This window comes from Chrysemys picta, chromosome 20 (genome assembly GCF_011386835.1).
Source record: "Chrysemys picta bellii isolate R12L10 chromosome 20, ASM1138683v2, whole genome shotgun sequence".
Lineage (NCBI taxonomy): Eukaryota > Metazoa > Chordata > Testudines > Emydidae > Chrysemys > Chrysemys picta.
In genome coordinates, this window is record NC_088810.1 from 20,867,271 (window position 1) to 20,894,961 (window position 27,691).

The 27,691-nt window shown below is 48.7% G+C and overlaps 1 protein-coding gene across 35 annotated transcripts in view; it reads left to right on the forward strand.

The window, feature by feature from the left end:
* Positions 1–27,691, forward strand: part of MEF2D (myocyte enhancer factor 2D) — a 182,213-nt gene that overhangs the window by 82,620 nt on the left and 71,902 nt on the right. For 32 of the 35 annotated variants that reach the window (XM_005310950.5, XM_005310952.5, XM_065573650.1 and 29 more), the window contains one exon: positions 15,532–15,805. In XM_005310950.5, coding sequence (XP_005311007.2) covers positions 15,752–15,805 — 54 coding nt within the window. In that variant the 5' untranslated portion in view covers positions 15,532–15,751. Of the gene's footprint in view, positions 1–3,754; positions 3,920–15,531; positions 15,806–27,691 lie in introns of all 35 variants that reach the window. The other 3 variants (XM_065573651.1, XM_042843283.2, XM_065573646.1) reach the window with 1 other exon arrangement.

The following is a 27,691-nucleotide window of genomic DNA, read 5'->3' on the forward strand; positions in this document are numbered from 1 at the left end:
AGGGGACCTGAGACTGGGCAAGGGGAATGCAGAGAAGAAGCCTGGGAGTCAAGGCTCTATTCCAGAGAGACTGAAAGGTAATCCTAAAAGGACTGGGACCCGAGCCCAGAGGGACGACTGCAGAGGAGCCCAAAGGGGGACCGAAGAACCTTTTGTTTGTCTGAGACTTTTGTTTGACCTCCCTCTGGAAAGGGATCAAACTCCGAGCGACCTGGCTGGATGCCTGAGCAGTGTGAATCCCCGGGTGAGGGGAAATCGCTGCAGGGAGCACCTGCAGGGCCATGCTCAGCCAGCAGGGGGTGCTCTAGGGCAGCCACTCCCTATGACACCTGCCCCAATGAAGGCGTTTTCCAAATCCTAATTAGAGGTTGGCTTTTGTCCGGAAGCAGGAGCATTTCTCTCTTCCAAAAGTCTTGTTTTCTTTTGAATACTAACTCTTGTACCTCTGGCTTTTCTTGCTCTTCGTGTCGCTGTCCCTTTATCAGCTTTAAACATCCTGCTTTCGTCGACCATCCCCTGCCCCTTGCCTTGTGGGACACGGCCCCCAATCTGCCTTCATTCAGTATCTCATCAGCTTTATCCGGTTCCCTCTCATTTATCTCCTCTATGAGCAGTGCCAGTTCTTTCAGTCTCTCTTCCTAGGAGAGATTTTTCTAGGCCTCTCATCATTCTTGTCTCTCATCTCTGAGCCCCTCTTAACCTGTCACTCTGCCCCCTCCCCATACCCCTGCTGCTGACAAAAGAGAGGCTCCGGGCGGGTTACAATGTCACGCCGCTCCGTTGCGCGGGTTGCGGTTGGGAAAGCAGGTTTGAGAGCGGGAGGTCGGGAGACCGTCAGTGACACAAATACACCGACAAGACAAAATCTCTCTTTTGAATACTTTGCACACCTGGAGCTGCCTTCCATCTGCCGGTCTCAATGTGCTTTGCAAACATCTCCTTTTTAAGACTCGCCATGCCCTTGTGGATAAATGTTCTGCAGATGAGAGATGTGGAGGCAGAACCAAGCATTCTGATTCCCACTCCCTTTGCTCTTAACTGCTAGACTCACAAGTTCTTCCAAAGCTGGGAGTGGAACCAAATCCTTTGCCTTAGCTACTAGACCATATTCCTTCCCAGACCTAGGAATAGAACCCATGCATGTGTTCCATCCTCCGATCTAACCACTAGACCCCATTGCGACGCATTTTAAAACCAACAGAGGGTCCTGTGGCACCTTTAAGACTAACAGAAGTATTGGGAGCATAAGCTTTCGTGGGTAAGAACCTCACTTCTTCAGATGCCATCTGAAGAAGTGAGGTTCTTACCCACGAAAGCTTATGCTCCCAATACTTCTGTTAGTCTTAAAGGTGCCACAGGACCCTCTGTTGCTTTTTACAGATTCAGACTAACACGGTGACCCCTCTGATATTTTAAAACCAGTTACTTATCTTCCATTTTCTAAGTTCAGGATTCTATGTTTCTGTTATATGAGGTCAGGAGGGCCTCACCCTCTGTAACTGGTGCAAAGGGGGCAGATTTAACCACTGGTGCTTGTTGTGACAGGGGGACACAGGATCTGAAACTGAAGGCTTTCTAAACGCACTCACGGTAAGATTTTCAAGGGAGCCGACTCATTTTGACTGCTTTGGTTTTCAGGAGCTCCGCTTGAGAGACCTGAAAGGGGCGTGACTCCACTCCCTGAAAATCAGGCCCCTTAAAGCATCTTCAATTGGGCTCTTGGAAATAACAAGTTACTTTGAAAATCCGGGCCAGGTTTTCCAGGAAGCTTTTTAAAATGCACTTGTGATTTTTTTTTTTTTGGTCTGCACAAATTCTTTCACTGATTTGAGAGATTAAATAGTTTTCTTTTAAAAAAAATTACGATTCAGTTATATTAAAATATTTTTTTAAAACAAGAAATGTCATTGTAAATTGCTAATAATATTGAGATGATTAAAACTGAAAGGGTTTTTAAAATCCAAAGTGACATTTCACTCTCTGTGGATTGTTCGCTTTGTTACATTTGAATGACCTTGAACAATGAAAAAGGACTGGGCAGTTTCTAGTCAATTTCACTTTGAGCCTTTGAGCTTACTGTCCTAGTGTGGGGTTCTGATCATCCCCTCTGGAGAGGATATTTTTGCATTAGAGGAGGTTCAGGGACAGCCTGGAGACCAGAGTGATTAGGACAGGGGTCGGCAACCTTTCAGAAGTGGTGTGCCGAGTCTTCATTTATTCACTCTAATTTAAGGTTTTGCGTGCCAGTAATACATTTAACGTTTTTAGAAGGTCTCTTTCTATAAGTCTATAATATAGAACTAAACTACTGTTGTATATAAAGTAAACAAGGTTTTTAAAATATTTAAGAAGCTTCCTTTAAAATTAAATTAAAATGCAGAGCCCCCCGGACCGGTGGCCAGGATCCCGGGCAGTGTGAGTGCCACTGAAAATCAGCTCACGTGCCGCCTTCGGCACGCGTGCCATAGGTTGCCTACCCCTGGATTAGAAGCATGGAAAAGCTCCCATGAAGAGGGACTGCAAAGATAGGAATTGTTCCAGTGTTGTCAGCTCTAAACTTCCAAAAAACCAAGTCAATCCCCTCCCGCCATCAAATCATGAGTTTGGCTTAAAAATAATGAGCTTTTAAACATAAATAAAACTTAGGTTTTTATTTGCCTTCTGGTTTGGAAAGTGATGAGATGTACAGAATAATGAATGGTCTAGAGAAAGTGGATGTGGAATTTCTATTCACCGTGTCTTGTAGCATCAGAGCAGTGAAATCGAAAGGTGGTGAATTAAAAAATGCTGAAAGGAAATACTTTTTTCCATACAATCCACTGTCCAGTAGTAAGAGATTTGGATGAGAGACAAACCGTCTCATTGAATTGCCTGCTCCCTAATCCTGGGGGGATTGGATCAAGTGGACCCAGATTCCTAAGCACCTCTGCTTGTGCAAAAATATTTCCCAGCGGAGATGATTTTCCTCTCCCCTTTGCCAGTTGCAAACTCGGCTCCTTCGCCCGTCTCTCCAATTTAAAGCAATTTAGCTCGAGTCGGGTATGAATTACTCAGTGCAGAGTTAACCAGCACCTGCTTGTATTTAATTGGCATGTCTGTTAATTGCTGTGATAGTCATACTTGTATAATAGCGAGATGGGGGGAGAAGCGATTCTGGAGTTCTCTGCTTCCTGCATTCTCTAACAGGTTCCATAGCCCAAACGCTTTGCTGTGTGCCTTGCACAAGGGACTCACCAAAGCTCTATCACCTTCCTGGGTTGATGGTTATGTATTGGGCACCCTTTAAAGGCCCCAGGCCCCTCAAGCCGGTGGGCTGGCTATATAGGTCTCTTCTGAACTGTACAAATATTTGGTGTCCAGTAGCGCCTAGATGTCTCAACTGAAGCCAGCGCCCCATTGCATGAGCTGTGGCGGGACCGCACAGTGAGCGAGGTTAAAATCGAAACAGCCAAGAAAAGAACAGCTCTTCCCACTTTGCATGTGGGGCAGTGAGATGCAGACAGATTGGATGGTTTACCCAACGTCACACGAGGAGTCCAAAGAATTGGACCCAAATCTCCTGAATCCCAGCCCGGTGCCTTAACTGCAAGCCCATTCTGCCTCTTGGGAGGCAAATTTCAAGTGCAGGCTGGGAAGTCAAGGCCTGAACCAAAAACCCGGAGTGGAATCCTGGACGTCTGGATCAGATCTAACCTTTGCCTTACTCTGCCAGATTCCCAGAGGGCCATATCAATAACACATACCTTCTCTACAGGGCATGGCAGCTAGAGATCTCAACGTGCTTTACAAAGAGGCCCCTCCACCCATTCGCAATCCCAGTTGTAGTCCATGGGGGATGTGGTGTAGTAGGATTGGAATGGAACTCGGGAGAGCCAGATCCTGCTTCCAGCTCCGCCACTGACTTGCTGCGTGGCCATGGGTGAGTCACTGCCCCTCTGTATCTCTCAGACTTCTATAGTCACCATCACTGGAGTATTTAAGCACCCCACCATTGCCATCTGAGGTAGGACAATCCCATTTTACAAGCGAGGTAGTCACACCGTTGAGCGCTCCAACGCTACTGTCATAAAAATGGTTTGGGTCGGGGCGCTGGCACAGCAGGGCCGTGCCTAGTGATTGGAGAACGGTTGCGACGTATCTGTGGAGACGGTCTGGTCGCCGGCGTCTCTGACACAAGCGAGCGCTCGCCAGTCAACCTGCCGGGGCAATTCGTAGTGGCTTTTCTTGCCTCCACTTGCACCGAACGGCATCAAAACCCGGCGCGTGAGGGAAGAAAAGTCGAAGAGCTGTTGCATGGCAATGGTTGCCATGGAGACCACCTCATCCGTAGCCATGTGTTAAGAGTGTCTGGCTTGCTTTGTGCCCTGCTCTCAGAGCCGCGAGAAAAAGGTGATAGAAAAACGGTGGCAGCGACGGAACTGGGATAAATTCAGGCCGGTTGGAACCAATGGAGTTAAACTAAGGAAGGACTGGTCCTAGATTCGAAGGCCAGAAGGGCCCATTGTGATCACCTGGTCTGACCAACTGGATAACACCACGCCACAGACCTTCCCCAAAATAATTCCTACTGACTGTATGGGGTAGTGTCCTACGCAGGGCCATAAAAACCCGGGCCCAGTTCCTGCTCCCGCCATAGATTTCCTTCTATGACTTAGGCTAGTTACATAATCTACATAATCTGTTAATGATCGCGAGGATCTGGGATACTGCTGGACGAAGGCTAGATCCTAGGATTGTAAGCACCTTAGGGCCGGGACCGTCTTTTTGTACAGCGCCTAGCACCATGGGGTCCTGGTCTGTGACTGGGGCTCTCAGGTACTACGCTCATATAAATCAAACCAATTAATGAATAACACAGCAATGAGCTTGTGTAGCGTGAAATGGCAAAAGTTATGTATCAGGACAAAGGTGGTCTCTCTCAACTTAATAATAATATTAATTATTATTAATAAAACATTATTTGTATTGAGGTAGCATCGACAGGCTGCAGTCAAGGGTCAGGGACCCATTATCTTATGCACTTTACATCCACGTAGGAGGAGGCGATCTCTGCGCTGGAGAATTTACAATCGAAGGACAGCACAAATCAGATATTGGGACCGTCTAGTGGTGTGTTAGGTCATAAATCTTTCCTCTCTGATAGCCATTTTTCATTTGCCCCTTGCAGAGAAAAGTCAGCGTTGTTATCCCTATTGTACAGATGGGTAAACAGAGGCACAGATAGGGGGCGTAACTTGCCCAAGGTCACCTTGTGGGCCAGTGGCCAAGGCAGGAACAGAACGCAGGTCTCCTAACTCCCGCTCTCATGCCCTATCCATTAGGTCTCACTGCCTCCCTGCTCTCTCAGCAATTCTTTTATTTCTGTCGCCTTCATTGCCCTGCGTCTTGGGTAGTCATTTGTGATGGTAGAAGGCAGCGTCTCCACACCGCGTGGCACTAGTCTCGGTGACTGCATGAGGTGCAGGGTGCAAGGACCTCTCACTAGATTTCCTTTGCATGCGAGTACTGGCTGGAAGCACCCTGTTGTGGTTAGGCTAAGCAGCCAACCGGTCCGGCCACTTGAAAGAACAAGTGGGTTTTAAAGTGTGTGTAAAGCAACCAAACTGTAGCATCACTAATGCAGGTGACTTGTCCCTTCTCTTGGCCAGCTGATCACCCACACACTGCTCTGCACGGACCGGACCGTGAGCTATTGTCTGTCATTAAACGATCGACGCAAGCGAGGGCAGGTCAGGCTGTCTCTCCCTCCCTTTGAAATAGCCAGGCAGATGGGTGGATTTTCAAGCATCTTTAAGCATGTGTCTGTCAAGGGCTGGATTATTCTTTACTGACATCTTCACCTTGGCTTGGATGCTGAACTCAAAATAAAGCCCACCGCAGCCTGCAAGTGGCTTCCTTCCTTTTCTATTCAGGGTCTTCTTACCGTATTGCAGCAGCATCTAGAAGCCTCCTTGTGCTAGGCGGATCCCATGCAAGGTCACTTCACCTAATTGATTCCCTTCCCTTGCAGGGGCCTGGGCCGTTGGTGCACCTCGGTCTCGCCTGTTCTCTGCTTGGGGCACACATCCATTTAGTCTCCTGAGGACTGAAATGCTTTAGCTGAGCTCAAGTCATTGGGCTCAATGTAGGGGAACGTGGGTGAAACGTAATGGCCTGTGATACACAGTAGGTCAGAGTAGATCAGTGGTTCTCAACCAGGGGTCTTGGGCCTCCTGGGGAGCTGCAAGCAGGCTTCAGGGGGTCCGCCAAGCATGACTGGCGTTAGACTCACTTGGGCCCAGGGCAGAAAGTCGAAGTGCCACCATGCGGGACTGCAGCCCAGAGACCCACCACCTGCGGCTGAAGCCAAAGCCTGAGCAACTTAGCTTCGTGTTGCCCCTATGGTGTGGGGCCCTGGGCAATTGCCCTTCTTGATACCCTGTAACCCCAGCCCTGGCTTTTATATGCAGAAAACCGTGGTTGTGGAACTGCTGGGCTGTGGAATTTTTATAGCATGTTGCGGGGGGACTTAGAAACTATTGGAAATAGGTGGGTGTTGCATAGACACCTAGTGAGAGACAGTCCCTGCCCCAAAGAGCTTACAGTCAATATAGCCAACTGGTAGGTGGGGAAACTGAGGCAGAGAGAGGGACTGTAACTTCGCCAAGGTTACATGGCGGAGCTGGGAACGGAACCCATCTCTTCTAACTCTCATGGCAGTGCCTTTTCCACTAGATCCCACTGCCATTCTTGCTGCCGTGATATCTGAGTGGGCTGCAGTCATGTGAGGTTAATTCCTCCTTTCCTTGTTTTTCATTGATGTGGGTTGATCAGGAGGGGGTGGTTCTTTCCACAGGTCTCCAGTGTTTTCTTTGCCTGCCCATTCATCCCTTGTTCTTACTTTGATCAAGGGCTGCTGCCCTAGGGTCTGCGTGCCAGGTGAAAACGTCCACTCGGCTCTTAGATACCGTTTCCATTTCAATCACGTAACAAGTGCTAGCTAACGGGGGCTGTCGTGTGCTCTGCACCTCTGAAGATGAGATGGTAAGTGACTTGCTCCCAGGATGATACACCCAGCCGGTAGCACAATCAATAACCGCACTCAGGAGTCCTGACGTAGGTTCTGAGCTCACTGCTAGACAATACTGTCTCAGGAACGGAGCCCAGCGTCCGTTCTACAACCCAGAAATCATCAATCCTTGCTGCTGCTCTGACCACACCCTCTCCCAGACCTGGGAAGAAAACACATTTCAGTTCCCCCCTGTTCTAACCGCTAGACAATGCTCCCGTCCAGAGCTGCAAATAGAAGGTGATGTTCTGGCATGCCCCTTCCACCTGCTCTAATCTCTAGTCTACGCTCCCTCCCAGAAGTGGGGATGGACCCTAAGGGTATGTCTACCCAGAAATAAAAAAACCCTCAGAGCCTGGATTAGCAGGCTCAGGCTATGGGGCTAAAAATGACAGGGGGTAGACACCGAGGCTGGAGTCCAGGCTCTGAGATCTCCCCCTTTACAGGGTCTCAGATTCTGGGCTCTAGCCCGAGCTTGAATGTCTACAGCCCTGCGAGCCCGAGTCCGGTCAGCCGCAGCTAGGGGTTTTATTGCAGTATAGACAGGGGAGCTGGACCCATGTGTGCAGTGGGGGTGCTGAGAGCCATTGAACCAAACCGCAAACCCTGGAATGATGGAAACCACTTCAAGCCAGCGGGCGCGGCAACGCCCCCAGCACCCCTAGCTCCACACCTATGACTGTAGATGTACCCCAAGAGTCTATGGCAGCTGGTCTCCCATGCTTCCTTCCTGGAGGAAGCTCCAGGTCCCAGTCCTCTGCTCAGTCCACTAGGCTACACTCCCTTCCTCAAGGTGGGACTAGAACCCAGGCATCCTGACTGACTCGTGGCTTCAGGGCTGCTCCAATATAAACTATGGGTTTAGACGAGTCGGCTCCAAGTTCCACACCTAGACGGATCTCCATTTCTCTCCCCTGCCTTATGACAAACACGAGTTACGAGAAGACAGGATGAAACCAGCAGAAGCTTAGTGTCCCGGGGCTGCGGGGCCTTGATTGGGCTGTCAGATTTGGGAGCCTTGTTTTCCTGCCTCAGGGGGCCTCGGTGTTGCTCATTATTGGAAAAGGGAAGAAAAGGCAAGGACTGTGAGCAGAGACTGCCTTGCAAGTCATCCCCTTTGTATGAGGATTAACCCAGCTCCGTTCATTGACAGCCGAATCTCACAGTGGAGCTTAATAAGGCCTCGCTTTTCTGAATGCTTTTCTTCTCCCTCTCAACGGTCTGAATTTGTCTTGGGCTATTTTTTGTTTGTTGGTTTGTTTGGGGTGGAAAGGATACATTTTATAAAGTCACAGATTTTTCCCCCCCCCCTTTGCGACGGACACAGAAGCAGTGCAAAAATTTCTTTTTCCTACAGTGTTGTCTAGTGGTTAGAGAAAAGGACGGGTGCTCAGGATGCCGGGGGGCGTGGGGGTTATCCAGGTCAGGAAGGCATGTTGTCTAATGATTAAAAGAAGGAGCTAGTCGCCAGGACTCCTAGGTTTTCTTCCAACTTTGGGAGGTAGTGTTTTCTAATGGTTAGAGCAGGAGACTGGGCTCCAGGACTCCTGGGTTCCATCCCCAGCTCTGGAAAAGAATATGGTCTAGTGGTTAAAGAAGGTGACTTGCATTATGACACCTGAAGGGGAGTGCTGTCTACCCCTGCCACTGCTACTTTGTGTGACTTGGGGCAAGTCACTTATGATTTGATTTTCAGAAGTGTTAAGTATCCACTGTAACTCTGATAACTTCAGTATCCAAATCTTTATTTTTAAATTCTGCTAAACTCTTGGCCTCAATAATACCTTCTTGCTAATCGCGGAACAGTACATTTGTGGGGAGCTCCTATTGACTCTAATTATGCAGAATTAGACCCTGAGGCCTAAAACTTCAAATATGACCATTTTGGGTGCCATTTATGTACCCATCATCAGATGAGTGGGGCTTGCTTTTCAGAGGTGTTAGGAATCCTTGACTCTGGTTGACTTTGGGGGTTTTGAAAAGAAAGGGTTTTGAAAGGGTTTTGCCCGGTTTTGAAAAGAAAGGGCTAGGCAATGTTGCCAACTTGCACATTTTTAATGCAACATATAATTAACATGTGGAACTCACTGCTGCTGGATATTATTTAGACTTGCAGTAGCCATATGCACAATAGGATTAGACATTTAACTTTTTCATGTTCTCTGTATGTATATCTATTTCTTACTATATGTTCCATTCTATGCATCTGATGCTGTAGCCCACGAAAGCTTATGCTCAAATAAATTTGTTAGTCTCTAAGGTGCCACAAGTCCTTCTCGCTCTTTTTATTAAAGACATACGCACTTATATATGATAGGATTAAACATGTATAAGGGATGTAAATACTCATGCTTCAGGGCATGACCAGAAAGCGCATGGGTTAGGAAGAAATTTCTCTCCTGAGTAGATTATTACGTATTTGTACATTAGCGGGTTATTTTGATCGTCCTCTGAAGCAGCCGGTGCTGGCCATTGTCAGAGGCGGGATGCTGGACGACATAGACCAAAGGTCTGATTTTGTACTGATGTTATGTTATTTCATATACCTTGAGCAGAACATAGCGCCCTTTCAGCCCGAATACTTTGTATTTCAGATGAAGGAAAGCAGAAAACAAAGGAGAGAGTAATCACTGCAGATCACTCCCCTCCCCTCCCCATTAATTACTAGCTCAGATCCTCAGCTGCTGTAAATCAACCTCATTTCCAGGCTGATATATGCTAGCTGAGGTCCATTATGTACATTTCCAGCACCAGGATCCTTCCTGTTGTGATATAAACCGCTAATAATATGCCAGGTTGATCTGAATGAAAAATGTCCTTTGAAACCCTTTTTTAAAATAGCAAATACCCTTTGCGTAGAAATGGTTCATGTTTTGACCAAAAAAGAATCAAACTCTTTGTTTAATCTCAATGGGGAAAAAAACAAACAAACAGCTCCACTTTTTTCACTTTTCTCCTGGGGGCTGACTCAGGGGACAGATCTCCTAGCAGACGAGCTGAAAGTTTGATCTTCTAGACCAGTGGTTTTCAAGCTTTTTTTCTTTTCATTTGCGGACCCCTCAAAAATGTTGAATGGCGGTGCGGACCCTTTGGAAATCTCTGACATAGCCTGCAGGACCCCCAGAGGTCTGCGGACCACAGGTGGAAAAGCACCACTCTAGACCATTCTTCTTAGCTGGCTAGAGCACTGTCCTGATCGGATGTAGCAGGAAGTGGGTTAGTTGGCTAGAGAATCTCATGGTCTGATTTGGTACTGCAGAAGGTGGGCTACTGATGGACCAGTGATTTATCTTGGTGTGGCAGAAAGTGGGATACTGAGCTAGTGGTCAGAAGAACGGCCACACTGGGTCAGAGCAAAGGTCCATCTAGCCCAGTGTCCTGTCTTCTGACAGTGGCCAGTGCCAGGTGCCCCAGAGGGAATGAACAGAACAGGGAATCATCAAGTGATCTCTCTCCTGTCGCTCATTCCCAGCTTCTGGGAAACAGAGGTAAGGACACTATCCCTGCCCATCCTGGGTAATAGCCATTGATGGACCTATCCTTCATGAGCTTATCTAGTGCTTTTTTGAATGGTCCCATATGGCATGTCCTATCTTATCATCATATAGAGCGGGCCCCCATCTCACATGATCATATCGGTCCCACTTCCCTTTTGCTGCCGCTCTTCCATTGCCAGACGACTGCAGTTGCACTGCTGTTTATTAACGGCAACGGGAAAGGTGCATACGTTTCAATAATGTAAGAAAGAAAACCGGGGTTCAGCTGGTAAATGTCATTTCAATACGATTTGTCCTTGTAAAGAACCTTGGTACGGGGGAGGTAAAAAGAACTTTTTGTTTCTTGTATGTCTGTGGCCTCCTGTGAATACATGTGTCTTAACCGTCCAAGTGTTCTTCTTTCATGGAAAATGAATAGTGGGTTTCGGAAAAGAAATCTTCCCCCTGGTATGCTTTGATACCTGAGTCAATAGGACCGACAAAGAAGCGAATTCCTGCTGGTGTGCCATTTTTTATGGCATTATTAGCAAATGTGATTTATAGATATACATGTAAACCCTTTTACCCAGAATTAAAGTAACTGAGGCAGAAGAAATAAATTGGACACTGGCAAACTTCATGGCAAGCTTATAAGGCAGGGAAGGCTGGGATTGCTTGGTTTTTGGGGGTGTAGACTAGTGATTAGGACGGGGGACTGGGAGTCCTCGGTATTCTTCTGGATCTGGGAGGGAGTATGGTCTAGTGTCAGAGCAGGGGCCTAGGAATCAACATTCCTAGGTTCTCTTCATAGTTTTGGTACAGTGGAGCAGTGGGTCAGTTGCTTGGCCTCACTGATATCTTGTGGCAATGAGTTCCACAGGTTAATGATGCTTTGTGTGGAAAAAAATAGTACTTCCTTTTGTCATTGTGTGTGGTAGGGCTGAAATTGTATTGGTGAAGTCCTTGGAGATTTTAGGATGAAAGAGCTGGAACTGTGTTTATCTCTGTACAGCACCTAGCACACGAGCCCCAATTCTGATCCAGGCCCTCAAGTCACTGCTGTAATACAATGTAATATTATTATTGCTGTTTTTCTTGCTCCCTGTAAAAAGAAGCAGAGGGAAAAGCAGAGGCACAAATTTCATCCCCATTTTCCCTACCAAAGCGTGACATTTCAAGGAAAAATTATAATCCTGAATGTTGAACTTTGAAAAATGTCCTGCGGTTGTTGCTGTCCACAGAAAGGAACAGTGCGGGGCTCCAAAACCCATCCAGGGAGCTGACACTTGGGCTGAAAAAGAAGCTGCTAAGAGCTTTTAAGGTTGATGGGGTGAGCAAGAACAGCTCAGTAGAAAAACGAAGAGCTTCCAACTTTGAAATCCTATTGCATGCAGCTTAGCCCCTCTCCCTGCTGAGACACGCTGTCTCGTTGGGGCTGGTTGTAATGCTAGACAGCTTGGTGCTTTGCCTTGCTGGGTCACTTCAGCCTCTTCCAAACAACGTCTGAAAAGATTTCTGCCGTTCAGATCTCTTTCCAGGGCCATTTAGCAGGCGAGATTCAGGGCTAGCGCTGAGCGTGGAGAGGAGAGGCAGGGTGGGCTTACGTCCCTGCTCTTCCACAAACTTCCTGTGTCACCTTGGTCAAGTCACTGGGCTGCCGCTGTTCCCTATTATAAAATGGAGAGGAACGCATGGCCCTGCCTCACGGGAGTGTTGTGAGGATAAACACACGAAAGATTGTGAGATCGGGGACATCAAAATGCCGCCGATCGCCTTGTGCTCTGACTTCCCCGCGGCAGCATTCTGCCCGTGTGCTGCTGAAGGCAGGATCAGAGCCAATGAAGTGCAATTATCCCCTTTATACAGATCAAGGAACTGAGGCCCAGAATGACTTGCGGGGTGTGTCTGCATTGCAGTCAGGGGGTGTGACTGCCGCTCATGGAGACATACCTGGGCGAACTTTAGCTAGTTCGGGGAGCAGAGCCGTGGCACGTGGCAACTCAGGGGACCTCGCCACCGGAGTAATTACTCAGGGATCCTGGCACGTATGTCCATCAAGGCTGTGTCAGAGCTGGGAATACAACCCAAATTGCCTACAGCCTAGTGCTTCTCCCCCCACCCCCCCAAATCCTTCCTCTCCATGTCACAGCTGATACCTGTCTCTTCACCGCACACTGGATCCCAGGTTTCCTAGAGTAGGAGGAATAGCTAGTTCGTGTTATGGTTTTGTAATTGGGAACGAGTTGAGTTTTACACTTAAAGCTGGGATTCCCTTGCTTGGTGATGTGTGAAGAATGACAACACATCTCCCCCCCCCCCCCCCCCCCCGGATTGCTATGCTTGCTTTTTCTGAGGACAGAATCTTAAACAGAAGGATTTAAATAAACACAGACCTCAAACCAGATTGATCAGAGCACTCCAAATCCAACTGGTGTTAATAAGAGTAAAACTCCAGGGCTGTCTTGGCTTCTTTTTAAAATGTTCTCTCTGATGCCCCTTCCGGACACCTTTCTGTGTCAGCTTGGTTTGGCTGTCCAGATACAGACATTTAAAAAAAAATGCAAAATTGAAGATTCAGGCAGAAAGCGGCGAAGAATTTAAATGACCCAGGCTAATGACCGGCCACTTGACTTCTTCTGACTTAAAAACCAAAAAACCAATCTCCCCCACGCTGCTTTTTCAGAGTGTCACAAAAGAACAGAAATTCACTGGTTTATTATGGCTGTCTTCTCCCACCCTCACATGTGTGCAAAAATGTTTCCTGTCTGTGCCCTGGATGGTTCTCTGCTGTCTCAACAGGCCTGTGGAACTTGTGGCTAAGATATGACCCTAGATTCACTTCCCTGCTCTGTCCCAGCCTTGCTGCGTAACCTGCAGCCAGGGTTTGAGTTGCTGAGCGCCTGTGATTCGGGGTATTTTCGAAAGTGCTTCAGCTCCCCGTTAGGTACTTAATAAAGGACAGATTTTCAAAAGGGCTTAGCACCTACTGTCCACTTCTACGCTGCTCCATTTGGTGCCTGATTGAGACCTGAGGTCTTCTGGAAAGCCGGCCATGAATCACTCTGCGCCCCTGTAAAATGGGGATAATACACCCTGGTGTCAGTGAAATTTCCATTCGCTGTAAGGCTCCTTCGTGCCGCTCATCAGCGCACGTGCAACGGACCCAGTCATTTAACAGGGTCATCGTCAGCCAGGTGGTGAGCCGGGAGCCCGCCGTCGAAATGAGTCAGTGGGCCCTCGACGGTGATATGCGACAGAGTCTGAAATGAGCAGCATCACGGGTCATTCGAAAAACTCCCATTTCAAGAGATTGGGCGCACAGTTGCCCTGGCCTGCGGTTGCTGGAGAGGTATAAAGGGGCCTTAGGAGTGCCCCCCTCTCGCATTGTTGTCTGCCGTGTCTCGTTAGACTGTAAACTTTTTGGGGCAAGGATTGTGTATGTAGGGTTGCCAGGTGTCCAGTTTTCAACCGGAAAGTCCGGTCAAAAAGGGGACCTGGCAGTGTCCAGTCAGATGTACCGGCTGGACATGAAAAGTCCAGTTAGCATGGGCAGAGGTGGGGGAGATGCAGGATCATTAACCCTCACCAGCCCCTGCTCAGCCAGGGGTGCCTACTACCTGCATCTTTTGGGCAGGTAGGCAGCAGGGTCTGAGTCAGGCTGCAGCTCCCCTCCCAGCCCCGGAGTAGAGGGAGCCCAGCTGGGGTGGAGGGTAGGAAGTGGAAAGAATTGAGCAAGGGGGAAGGGGTGAGCAGTGAGTGATGGGTGGAGAGGGGATAGGAGCAAGCAGGGGGGTGGGGCCTCAAGGGAAGGAGTGGAGAAGGGGGCGGGGCCTTGGGGGGAGAGGCGGGGCAGGAGGGTCCGGTTTTCAGAAATTAGAAAGTTGGCAATCACTGTATGTGTTTGTACAGCATCTGGTTCAGTGAGGCCCCCATCTCATCCCGACCCCTCGGCCTTGCACGCAATAAATAATTAAAAAGTAAGGAACCACTACAGGTGAATCTATGCCAAGTCTTCATTTGTCTGCAGGCTGCCTAGATTTTTAGACAATGATATAAGAAAGACCTTGGTTGGACAAACAGATCGGGTTTAATTGAGGCGGTCTGGAACCTGCTCTAGACACGGGTTGTGTCCTGGTATAACTGTTGGTTCGGGGGTGTGTGATTTTTTTTTTTAATTGATATCGTAATATCAGTACAACCGCTAGTACAGCCTCACTTACACAGGTATAAATATATGCAATAATATAGCCTAGTCCCCTTCCTGTATGGAAATGACTATATCACCATAGGCACCTTTATACCAGAATAGCTGCATCTACAGTAGAGTTTAAGCAGTGTTTAGGCAAGGCCTAGATTGACCTTTCACCCCCTGAGCGGTGTAATTAAACTGAGCCCCCCCCCCTCCACCACGACCTCCGACTCCCCCAAGTGCAACAAGCTTGATAGAAAAATTCTTCCATTGACCTAGCTATTGCCTCTCGGAGACGTGGGCTCACTCCAGCAATGGAAATCCGCCTTCCGTTGATGCAGGAAGCGTCTGCCCTATGGTGCTACAGCGCTAGCCGCGTCTGTTGTGTAGACATGAACTCAGACACAGTGGTGGTGGGCATGGTATAAACAGAGAGAGAGAGAGATTAGCTGCTTTATGTTACCAGAGTCGAGGTCAATAATCTTCATGCAGTTGGGTTTGTCCTGAGGATAGGAATTTTGCTCGGAGTCCTTTTTTCTTGGTGAATTTATTACGATTGCGAGCTCCTTGGGGCTGGGATGGTGTCTCACTGTGCGTTTTTGTGCAGCACCTAGCACTGTGGCATCTGGATACCACTGGGGCCTCTAGGTGCTCTCATAGTTTGGCTCAGGGACTTTTTGTGCTGTTTGTACCACCCCTAGCACAATGGGCCTGGTCTGTGACTGAACTCCTAGGGGCTATGGTAATAGGAAGAAGACTAATTAGGAAGGCTTTGCTTGAAAAAAATGTTTGAATTCCTTTTTTCCTCTCTTCCCTAGGTTTCCAAGCAGCCCCTGGAGGCCCAAAGCACCTGGAATTGACCGGACGGCAGCATAACATGAACTGAGCAAGAAGCAACCCGGATTTTTGTTTGTTTTTTGGTTTTAAAAACTTTTACATACCAAAACATTCTTTCATGAAAACGTTTTAAAACAGGGTTATTTTTCCCCTCCCCCGCACAAGAAAGTCGTCCCCGTACGGTGAGGATTTCCGGAGAAGATGGGGAGGAAAAAGATCCAGATTCAGCGGATCACGGATGAGCGAAATCGACAGGTCGGTAATTCCTGATTTGATACCTTTTGTAGGGCTGATCCTGCCCCTCCCCCCCAACCCCGACTGACGCGCAAAGACCAAACTCCCATTTCTTTGTGCCTCAGTTTCCCTGTCTGTAATATGAGGATAACGGTCTCCATTTTCCCAAGCGGTGAGCGATTTTGGCTGCCCAAGCTGAGACACCTTAAAGAGGCTGATTTTTCAGACAGCGCAGAGCATCTGTTCCCTGAAAATCTTCCTTCACAGTGTCTCAAGTCAGGCCAACCGGGATCACTAGTCGCTTTGGCAAATGTGGGCCAGTGCCCACCTTTATAAAGTGGTTTGAGATCAGCAGATGAAAAGAGCTCCAAGGAGGTAAGCCAGCCAGGTTTGCGCCTGGGGAGTTTGAGAGGTACGCTCCCCAGCTCGGTGCAAAGCAGTGGCGTTACTAAATAGCGGTGCATTAATGTGAAATCAGCGGCTAGAGGCTGCAGATGAGGTTCTCCTCTTAGAGCTCAGCAAAGCCTTTCCATTGAAACATTTTATTCCAGGTGGAAAATGCCCCCTTTTCCCCCATCCCTTGGGGGTTGTGACCTGGCCCAGTTGGGTTTAGCCTGGAGGCTCCTCCATCATGATAGAGGGGTCCAATTTCAGTGAGTGGTGTTGTGACCCAGCATGCGGGGTTTTAACCCCACTCAGGTTGGGGGGAGGGTGCCCGTTGGAGGGACTGTGGGGCCAAACCTGCGCATTGTTGCGACCCCGAACACCAGGTTGCAACGGTACGCAGTTTGGAGGGCAGCGCGAACTGCGGGGGCGGGGGGAGAACTGTCCCTTTTTGCCCCCACCCTCTGGGTAGCCCCATCAGCACTTTTCAGGATCGGGCCCATGGGGTGCATACGGCGTATCAGTCTATCCCCTCGCAGCTGCAAGATTTTGGGCATGAGTGTGAGACCCCTTTGGCTCTGCCTGGGTTTTATGGTGACCCTGGGCTTGGCTTGCCATGTGCCGGGTGACATTTGGACCAACGCACGGGGGATTGAGCTGCAGACCTCTCGACCTAAAAGCATCGGCTGCTGCAGCCTGATCTGAAGTGCCAAGGGTCTGTAATTTGGAGCTGTAACACTATATTCCCTGTGGCTTGAGCACAGATTGGGGGTGAGGGCGTCGGGTTCTATAGTGATCTGCCCACAATCCAACACCAAAAGACTGCACTGTCTCTGCTCAAACCGATGGGCGAGGGGTTGTCAGTTTCCCTGAGTGTGGAGGGCATGGCCGAGATTACATGGGGGAAGAGAAACAATCTCCTAGGGGATGAGTGGGCACTAGCAGGAGGCTGGATCAGATAATGGGGATCAGATAATCAGCCGCCCCCCCCCTCAAATAAGAGGAGCAGGTCTTATTTGTAATGAGCAGAACGAACCCTCATCTGCAACATGCCATGTTGATTGCTGTACTTGCCAGCGGCCCTGCAGTTCTGTAGCTGTTCTTCGAGTGGGCCGCTATGGGGAAGTTGTGGGTACGGCTGCAACAGAATTCTCCTAGCCTTCAGGGAACACCCTCAAAGTTGTGAGGTCTTAAAATTAACCCACCGTGACAGATGCCCTATTGAGTAGTTATTTCCTTAAGGATTCAGGTGGGTTTGTTGTCTTGATGGCAATCCGTGGGGCGATGTTTGCTTTAAAAGAAATGCCTCCGAAGCACATGAAAAAAATAAATAAAAGCCCTGGTGTGCATATTCTGTGTGACAAAAGCTCAGTGAGGGAGTGTGGGCTGGTGCATAGAGCTGGGGGCAGGGGAGTCAGGACTCCTGGGTTCCATTTACCAGCTTTGGAGAAAGTTTGGTGTAGTGGTCAGGGCTGGGGAGTGGGAAGCAGGACTCCTGGGTTCTATTTCCCATTCCGAGAGGTTGCGTGGTCTAGTGGTCAGGGCTAGGGAATGAACGTTAGAATTCCTGGGTTCTGCTCCCGGGTTGTCTAGTGGTTAGAGCTGGGGGGACGAGCAGTCAGAATTTTGGGGGTCTATTTCCAGTTCTGGGAGGAAGTTTAGCTTAGTGGCTAGAACGGGGCGGAGTTGAGATCTAGACAGTTGGGGCCAGATTTTCCAAAGATCCCAGCTCCCCAACTCCCGACAGGCAACTAGAGCGACTGAGCACTGTTGAAAATCTGGCTCCGTTTTCAGTGCCTGAATGGCGGCTGTTAATCGTGTCACGTAACGCACGACTGGAAGGTGCTTCGAGGCTACGGTGAAACGTACGGGATAAGGACCTCAATAGCTTAGAACAGAGAGAGGCTCTTTGGAAAAAAGGTCTGATGGCACCACCTCGGACTGAAAAATGTCAAGAGTTTGCCGATTGGAGAAACACACAAGGCGTAAAGGTGAAAGCAGTGTGCCGTGCACGTTCACCTCCAGTTGCCATCACCTGCGGCCTTTGTGGATGGGGCTGCAGCCCAAAACTGGTCTCCGGTCTCATCTCTGGGCCCACAATCAGTGACTGTAGCTTCTCCGTCGAACTCGATGGGAGATTCCTCATCATTCCTCACCCAGCGCCAGGGCTTTTGCTGCTAAAAGAAAAACCATTAACACTGCAGCAAGTTCCCTCCAGGAGCTTTATTGTTCCACGGTGAAACAATAGAAAATTGCAGGTTTTCTTCATTAAAGTTTCACTTGGGTGGGCAAAGGGGGGGGAGGGGAATATTTTTGAAAGTATCCCACTTGCTCAGGGCAGTGTTTATTTCCATAACGAGCAGGAAATGGTGCATTAGTGATTATTAAAGGAGCTGGAGTTTTTTGTTGTTTTTTTTATTGGGGCAGCACAGCTCTCTGGCATGCCAGCGCGTTGCTGAATGCCGTACATGGGCGGGAGGTTATAACATATATAAAGCCGGTTATTGGAGCCCTGTTCAAAGTTAAAATGAATGGAAAATATTTAGTAATCCTGGAGTCCGAAAGCCTGCTCTAGCCCTGTTTTATAACCCTTTAGGAAAGGAAAGAGTGAATTCGCTGCCAGAGCCCAGGGTCCCAGTGAGCTGTAGGTTGGGGGCTGGGGGGTTTGACCGGTGGAGCTGTAATATGCTGTGTGAGTTCCTTTAGCCAGACTTTGGTGAGAAGATGGTTGGCACTGGAGGAAGGTCTTGCGATTAAAGCGCTGGAGTAGGATGTGGAAGGTTTGGGTTCGGTTCCCCGGCTTTGTGCACCGACTCACCTTGGGCAAGACAGTTAATCCCTCTGTGCCTCAGTTTCCCAATCAGTACCGTTATTGTACTCGACTCTAATAGCTAATTGCCCCAGCTCATTTAGTAACAAAGGAACACCAGGGTGAGGTGGCCTGCTGCACAGCGCAATGGCCTGGGGTTTATGATCTGGGAGGGGTGTTCTATTCTCAGTTGTCCTCCTGGGTGAACTTGGGCAAGTCATTGCCCTTTCTGTGCCTCAGTTTCCCCAGCTGTAAAATGGGGGTAGTCCATCCCTTGTCTGTCATCTTATACATAGATTGTAGGCTCTTCGGGGCGGGGAGTATCTCTGTTCTGTGTTTGTACAGGGCCTAACACCGGAGAATCTCGAGCCGGGACTCCCTCTTTGCTACCGTCGAATAAATAAATAACAATGAGGAGAGGTTGTAAAAATGAATGAGGAGGGGAGTGTTAGCTGTCAGACTCAGTTTCTCCTGCCTGTCACCTGAGTGAAGTGCTTTTCTCAGCTGAGCTTGTGAAGGTTGGGTGGGGAATAATAGAAGACAGCTGTGACAATCTGGTTCCCACAGGAGCTACTACTCAGGGTTGCCAATGGCTGCAATTTTATTGCACGTCTCACAATACCTGGTGCTTTTTTCAAAGACTCCAGCTCCTGGAATCAGGTGATCAGGCGAGACTATTAGCTTTCATCTTTTTTTTTAAAAAGTACGTTTCTAACTCTCACGACTGCAGAGAACAACTTGGGAACGTGATCCAAAAGGCTCAGAAACCAGAAAGCCTAGAGAAAGCGCCCCACCTTTTTTTTTCTTCTTTAAATCTCACGATTTTTAAGCCAGTCTCCCGATTTTGGGGGCCTGCCTCGAGGGTTCTGAATGGTTGGGTTTGGCAGTGCTGGCAACTGCGTGGCTCTGGGTGGGTGGGGGCCGGGCCTGCTCACTTCAACCACCAGGCTCTTCATTTAGAGGCGAAACTCACCCCCGCGCAGCCTCGGTTAAGCCTTGGGCTAGCTCTCTGTGCGGGGGGGGGGAGGGGATAAAACCCCTGGCCACCTGGGGCTTGGATTTCCAGGGGTCCTGAGCACAACAGCCCGCGATGAAATTGACAGCACTGCGGCTGTCCCCCGCGTGACTAAGAACCACATTGTCCGTATGCACTGGATCCACTACCATGCTGACCAATACCATGTCATTGTCTCCTTGTGTTCCCCTGTCTTCGGTATCCATCTGTTGTCTTGCACTTAGGGTACGTCTACATTGGAGCTGGGAGGTGTGATTCGCATAGACATACTGGCTTGAGCTAGTGCCTAAAAATGTGTCTGCGACGGGCACGTACTTGGACGGCTACCCCGAGCTACTACCCGTGCTGAGACGGATATGCTAGCTCAAGCAGAGGGGGGGGAACACCCCTCCCAGGTCAAAGGTAGATGTATGCTTAGATAAGGCAGGAACTGTCCGTTCTGTGCTTGCACAGCACCGAGCACCATAGGGGCTTGGTCCATGCTCCTAGGTGTTATGGTAATATAAGAGCAACTGAGATCATGGCCCCAGTGCGCTAGGCGCTGTACATACATACAGTGTGAGAGAACCCTGCCTCAAAGAGATCCCAGTCTGAATAGATAAAGAGGGGGAAATGAGACCCAGAGAGAAAGTGACTTACCCAAGAGATCAGTGCTGGTGCTAGTACCCGGGTTTCCAGAGTCTCCGCTCTGGGCCCAGTCCGCCATGTTACACCTCACTCCCTGTAGTACCTCTCTCCTCCACCTTTCTTCCTGCTTTGCCACAGCGCCACCGGCAGGAGAGATGCAGGGAGCTTGGGAGCCAGCGTGAGGACAAAAAAAAAAAAGGGAATCTGGCAGTGGGATTTATAGCTACTATAAAGGGCTAATGGAAAAAGAAAAAGAGAGAGAGTACAGCATGTACATGTTACCTATAATAAAAACACAAAGTGGTCTGATACAAAGAGAGAGACAATTGAGGGCTTGAGAACATCTGGCTGGAACGGTTGCCTGGGGGCGAGTCAAGGGGCTCCTTCATCTTTCCTGCAGCTCCTTTTTTTTTGTATCTTGTTCTCCCTCCGCCCTCCCCCTGTAATCACAAACATTTGCAACGGGGATGCTGCTTATCTAACACCGCTCGGATTCCATCAAGAACCTCCCCCCACCCTCACCACACGCTTTGAACCGCGCTCTTTGCATGATCAAGGAATGCATCGGTCGGCGTTTAAAACAAACCCAGCAAAACCCTCTCCGAGCCAGGAAGTTAACGAAGCAGCAGGGCTGTTTAATTGGTCACCGGAGCTGGCTTCGGAATCAATTATTTCCCCCTCTCCTTCCCTTGCCCAGCAAGGATGCACCGTGACGAGAGGAAAGAGGCCGCTTTTGGAGGAAAGAAGCAAAGCTCTAGAAGAAAGTGGGTCCGATCCCCATCTGGTGTAGACCGGCTCAGCTCTGTTGCGGTCACTGGCTCTATGCTGACGTAAATCAGCACAGGAAATGGCCCATGGTCTATTTAGGTATTTCTATAGTCCCTTTCACCCCTCACAGACCCAGGTAGCGTGGCCCAGTGGATTGAGTGCCGATCTGACACTCTGAAGACTCATGGACTTTGAGGCCACATAGGGTCATTATGATCCTGTAGTCTGACCTCCTGCGTAGTCCCGGCCCTGCAAACTTAGCCAGGGATTCCTGTATCAAGCCCTTTATCTTCCGGCGGCACTACACGTTCGCTTTAGAAAGAAATCCAGCCCCAGTTTCAAGGCTTTGTGTGAGGGAGAAGCTGCTACGTCCCTAGCTGAGACCTAGACAGCTGGACCCGTGATCAGAGGCAAGCACACAGCCCTCTGATCCGAAGTCAGACACCTTATCCATTAGGCGCGTTCCTGGGACCTGCAGCCTGCTGTTGCCCTGCCACCGTCTTCCCGGGTGATCTTGGGCATGTTACTTAATGTCCTCAGTTCCTTATCAGAAAAACAGAGATAATAATCCTACCATTTCCTGCCCTTGTCTATTTCGACTGTAAGATTTTCAGGGGAGGGGCTTTCTCTCACAATGTGTATGTACAGCGCCTAGCACATGGGGCCCTGATCTCACTTGCGGTCTCTAGGCGCTTACAAAGGTCCCACCTTCCTTCCATCATTTCTCTCCCCTCTTTTGTTTTTGTTCAAGGATCTAAACCAGTGGTGGGCAACGTGCGGCCCGCCATGCAAATGGGAGCTGTGGGTGGCCATGCAAATGTAAACAAACTGTCTGGCGGCCCGCCAGCGGATTACCCTGATGGGCTGCGTGCGGGCCGTAGGTTGCCCACCACTGATCTAAACTGTCCATAGGCTTTGTCTATAGGGGTGCGTTTTGGCCATAACGTGACTAGGGAACTGCCCGATCTAGTTGCACGGTACTGACTCCAAATGTTAGTTTCTCTCTGGGGTGGGGAAAACTGGCTTCAGTCCAAAGCTCAGGTCCATCCTGCATCCTTAGCCCATGCGTTGTGGTAAAATTTCCATTCCCGTCTCCACAGAAGCTTTCCTGAGGTTCAGAGAGGGGAGAATCTCTCCTCTCTCATGCTGCTAACCAGTAGTTAAGGAATCCGATGCTGCTGAATTATGCATGTGCTTTCACGTCATGGCTCTGCCTCTGGAAATCTAGGTCTTCCAGTTAAAGCTGCTTTGCATGTGGGATGTCTCCGCACATGCCTCTGTGTGTGTGCGTGTCATATGTGCTCTTTGCTATGTACATGCTTGCTTGCATACCAGCACTACTAGCTCCCAGCAGAACCTGAACACATTGAGAACTTGCAATTAGCTAGGTTATTGGATTGTCATTGTTTAACATTGATATGGCAGTAGCACCTCGAGTCCAGGTCCCATAGTGCTAGGAGCTGTACAAACACGTTACAAATGCCCCAAAGAGCTTACAGTCTCAAAGGGTTCCCAGGCACTGACCCTTTTCTCAAAGATGACTGATCCATCATTATTATAGGTATTACGGTAGCACATAAAGGACTTAAGCTTGACCGGGACTCCATTTTGCTAGGGTGCTGCACACACAGGTAATAAGACATGGACCCTGCTCTGGAGAGCTTACAGTCTAAGTAGAAAAGACAGACCAAGGAAATAAGGTGGGTGCATAACTGGCTGGATAACCGTACTCAGAGAGTTGTTATTAATGGTTCCCAATCCTGCTGGAAAGGCATAACGAGTGGGGTTCCGCAGGGGTCTGTTTTGGGACCGGCTCTGTTCAATATCTTCATCAACGACTTAGATATTGGCATAGAAAGTACGCTTATTAAGTTTGCGGATGATACCAAACTGGGAGGGATTGCAACTGCTTTGGAGGACAGGGTCATAATTCAAAATGATCTGGACAAATTGGAGAAATGGTCTGAGGTAAACAGGATGAAGTTTAACAAAGACAAATGCAAAGTGCTCCACTTAGGAAGAAAAAATCAGTTTCACACATACAGAATGGGAAGAGACTATCTAGGAAGGAGTACGGCGGAAAGGGATCTAGGGGTTATAGTGGACCACAAGCTAAATATGAGTCAACAGTGTGATGCTGTTGCAAAAAAAGCAAACGTGATTCTGGGCTGTATTAACAGGTGTGTTGTGAGCAAGACATGAGAAGTCATTCTTCCGCTCTACTCTGCTCTGGTTAGGCCTCAGCTGGAGTATTGTGTCCAGTTCTGGGCACCGCATTTCAAGAAAGATGTGGAGAAATTCGAAAGTGTCCAGAGAAGAGCAACAAGAATGATTAAACGTCTTGAGAACATGACCTATGAAGGAAGGCTGAAAGAATTGGGTTTGTTTAGTTTGGAAAAGAGAAGACTGAGAGGGGACATGATAGCATTTTCAGGTATCTAAAAGGGTGTCATAAGGAGGGGGGAGAAAACTTGTTCACCTTAGCCTCTAAGGATAGAACAAGAAGCAATGGGCTTAAACTGCAGCAAGGGAGGCCTAGGTTGGACATTAGGAAAAAGTTCCTAACTGTCAGGGTGGTTAAACACTGGAATAAATTGCCTAGGGAGGTTGTGGAATCTCCATCTCCGGAGATATTTAAGAGTAGGTTAGATAAATGTCTATCAGGGATGGTCTAGACAGTATTTGGTCCTGCCATGCAGGCAGGGGACTGGATTCGATGACCTCTTGAGGTCCCTTCCAGTCTTAGAATCTATGAATCTATGAATTTTACGGCTGGGGACCTGAGGCCTGCAGCAATTAAGTGAGTCATCACAGGTCACACAAGACAGTCTGTGGCAGAGCCATAAATTAAACCCAGATCCCCTGAATCCCGCTCCAGAGCCTTGGCCACAAGACCGTCCTTCCTGTGTGGATGGTCTCTGGGGAGTAACCAATGATTCTGCTACCTGTGCAAATTGAATTCATAAATAATCATTTGCCCCTGCAGTGTAAGGAACTCCAAGACATTGGGGCCCTGATCCAAAGCCCAGTGCATCTGTGACCAAGTTAAAACCGAACACAGGTCTCCTGAGAGCTAGTCTGCTGCCTTGGCTACAAGACCAATCTTCCTCTCTTGTGCTGTGTCTGTCTCGTAGGGAACTTGCCCGACCGGATCTGCACCTTTGCAACCTCAGGGCTAGCATGCTGCACCGAGCTCTCCTGAGAGTCTACGGGTATGTTTCTGGTCCTGCCTGCCGAGCTAGGAGACTAGGATGATTCCCCTGAAATGAATGGAGTTACCATTGATCAGTGAGACCAGAATCAAGGCCCTAGTGTAGAAGCCTAACACAAGAGAGGAGAGCCAGTAATAGTCACTAATGACATTAGAGGATAGGATAAGATTTGCCATGACACATCAGCCCACTAGTCCGTCAAAGTGGGTCTGGCAAAGACCAGTGCCTGATGCGTCAGGGGAGGGCAAAAATCCTCTGATAGTGCAGTACTGTGTGTGGAAGTAATTCCTTCCTGACCTCTATGGCGATCAGCTTATGCCCTGAAGCATGAGATTTAATTACCCTCTTAGTCTTATAAGGTTAATTCTTCTAGATGAGGGTCAGGCCCATGTAAATCCCAGCCTGTCTGCTTATCTATAGTTGAAAGGTTTTTGGTTTCTTTCCCTTTTCACCGTAACATTGGTAGACTTGAATGGCAGGATAATGGTAATTGATGGTTTTAGATGTCAGGGGCTTTGCTCGTGGCTAGAATTAAGTACTGGAAGTTGGGACTTCAGGGTGTGGAAGGGAGGGGTGGGTCTAGTAGATAAAGAAGTGGGGATTGGACGGCGGGACTCCCCAAGTTTCAGTTCCTACTTCCGGAGAGGAACCTAGTCATTAAATTGGGGATCCTGGACTCCTGGGTCCTATTTCTGACACTGCCAGAGACGGGTTTGTTAATCTTGGGTAACTGGTCTAACATTGTTTGCAAAGCAGGGAATTTAACTCAAGTCTCCCAAACCCTAACCACTGGCCTGTCCTTCCTTTCTCAGAGGGCTGAGAGCAGCCAGGCCTTGCTTTCTTTGTTCTCCCCCTTTTCCAGCTTCAGACCTCCAGGCATGGCCAAGAGCCACCTCCCTGCCCCATCTGGCCCAGATATCCCTATTATTGGTCACTCTGAAGAGCGTTGCCAGCGCTGGGTTGATCCAACGAGACAAACTCCAGCCGCGACCCCATCACCGCGCACTGAAACGTCACAGCATCGTGTCTATGGGCTGTTGATTGACACATGACACTGCATCAAATCACCATAGCTCCTGACTCTTCCTTGGGATGTGCGTCTTATGTGGCCATTGGCACCTGGTTGAAGTGTGTGAAATGCTACCACCATGAGCGGAGCTGAGTGAAAGATCCGGACTTGGTAGTATTATGTACCTACTTAGTGCAGCTGTAGTTTGTCCACATGCCATGGCAGGTCCTCAGCCATTGCGATATGGTATTGGTCAAATTCATGCGTGGTGTGACTCCGTCAAAGGCAAAACAATTAGACAGGGAATGAATCTGCCACGATGTTTTGTGGATTCCCAAAATGGAAACCTCTAAATAAAGCTCTTCATCATTTTTTTGCGTGAACTTTTTTGGGGGTCAAATCATGGCCTTTTTATTCAAAACCAAAACTTTTCATCAACGGTATCATTTTTTTTTCTCACTTTCACAAAACTTTCCATGATCTATTTTCCTGGCGTTTTTACAAAAATCACTTTCAAAATGATCGGAAAATTGTTGTGTGCCGAAAACCTGAAAAACAGGGCGGTTTTGGTAAAAGAACAATTTGAGTAAAAAAATAAGTATTGTGGGAAAAGTTCATGAAAAAACTGAATTCGTCTTGAAGCCTATGAAATGGAGACAAGTTTGAAATTTTTCGCCAAATCGTTTTCCTGTTTTTTCCAACCACCCTCTATCTCTGACTTTTTCTATCCCATAAAGACTGAGTGTTTACTGTTATTTGAAGGCTGGAGAAATGGGATCAGATAAACTAATGAAGTTTTATTTGGAATACAAATAACCTCTAAAATAATCCCTCAGAGCTGGTCACATTATTCATTGCAAGTGTAACCCATGATAACAAGCTTTGGCTCTTTGTCCCCCTCTAGTGATTAGTCCATGTATAAGAACATAAGAATGGCCCTACTCGCTCAGACCAAAGGTCCGTCTAGCCCAGTATCCTGTCTTCTGACAGTGGCCAGTACCAGGTGCCCCAGAGGGAATGAACAGAACAGGTGATCATCAAGTGATCCATCCCCTGTCGCCCATTCCCTGCTTCTGGCAAAGAGAACCCTGCGGCCTGCGCCATTTCCTGCGGACGGTCAATGTAAACAAACTCTCGCGGCTCACCAGCAGATTACCCTGACGGTCCGCGTGCCCACCCCTGCACTAGAAACTTGTGCTTTTAGATCCACGTTTCTGGGTTCAATCCCTGAAGGCAGCCCGAGAGGCCATGTTGTAACACAAATAAGTTTGCAGATTAATTTCACCCAATCACCTGTAGCAGAATCACTCACGGACAGATCCAGTTTCTGTGAACCTATTTCTTGTGCATAGGTGTCTACCAAACAACTTACTAATGGCGCAGGTATGTCTGCCCAAGCTGGGCATTCCAGCTCCAGCTCCAGGTGTAGAGATACCTTTAGGCCCCTTTATGCTTCTCTGGTAGCGTGAAGGGGCTTGAAATTGGGCGCCAAATGAAATTTCCCTGTGCTTTAAGGCCTCTTTGTGCTGCCCGAGCCCTGTCAAGGGGCCTCAGTGTGGATGAGAGGGGTTCGCTCTGTGGACTTGAGAACAAAACGCCGTTGGGGCAGCTTTGGGGATTCGTGGCCATTTTCACGGATCGCCTGGCTGTCACGCGACTGCTCGTGGGGGAATGACTCTGGAGCCGACTCCCCACCTGGAGTCGTGAGAAGACGTACCAGCTGCTGTGGGAGTTACTCGCCCAGCTCTTCGAGAAACCTTTTCTTTGCAGAGGGGAGGATCAGATTTTTTTCAATCTCTCGCTCTCAGTTCATGTGTGCAGTTCTATCTGTCTAATCCATCTAGCTATCCCCATACACACCCCTCTGTCTATCTAGCTATCCCCATGCATACCCCATTATCTAATCCAGTGGTTTTCAATCTGTGGTCCGCAGATCCCTGGGGGTCCGCAGACTATATTCAAGATTTCCAAAGGGGTCTGCACCTCCATTCAAAAATGTTTAGGGATCTGCAAATGAAAAAAGGTTGAATATCACTGATCTATCTATCTATCTAGTGCCCACCTGCCTGGTTTCTGAGCTCTG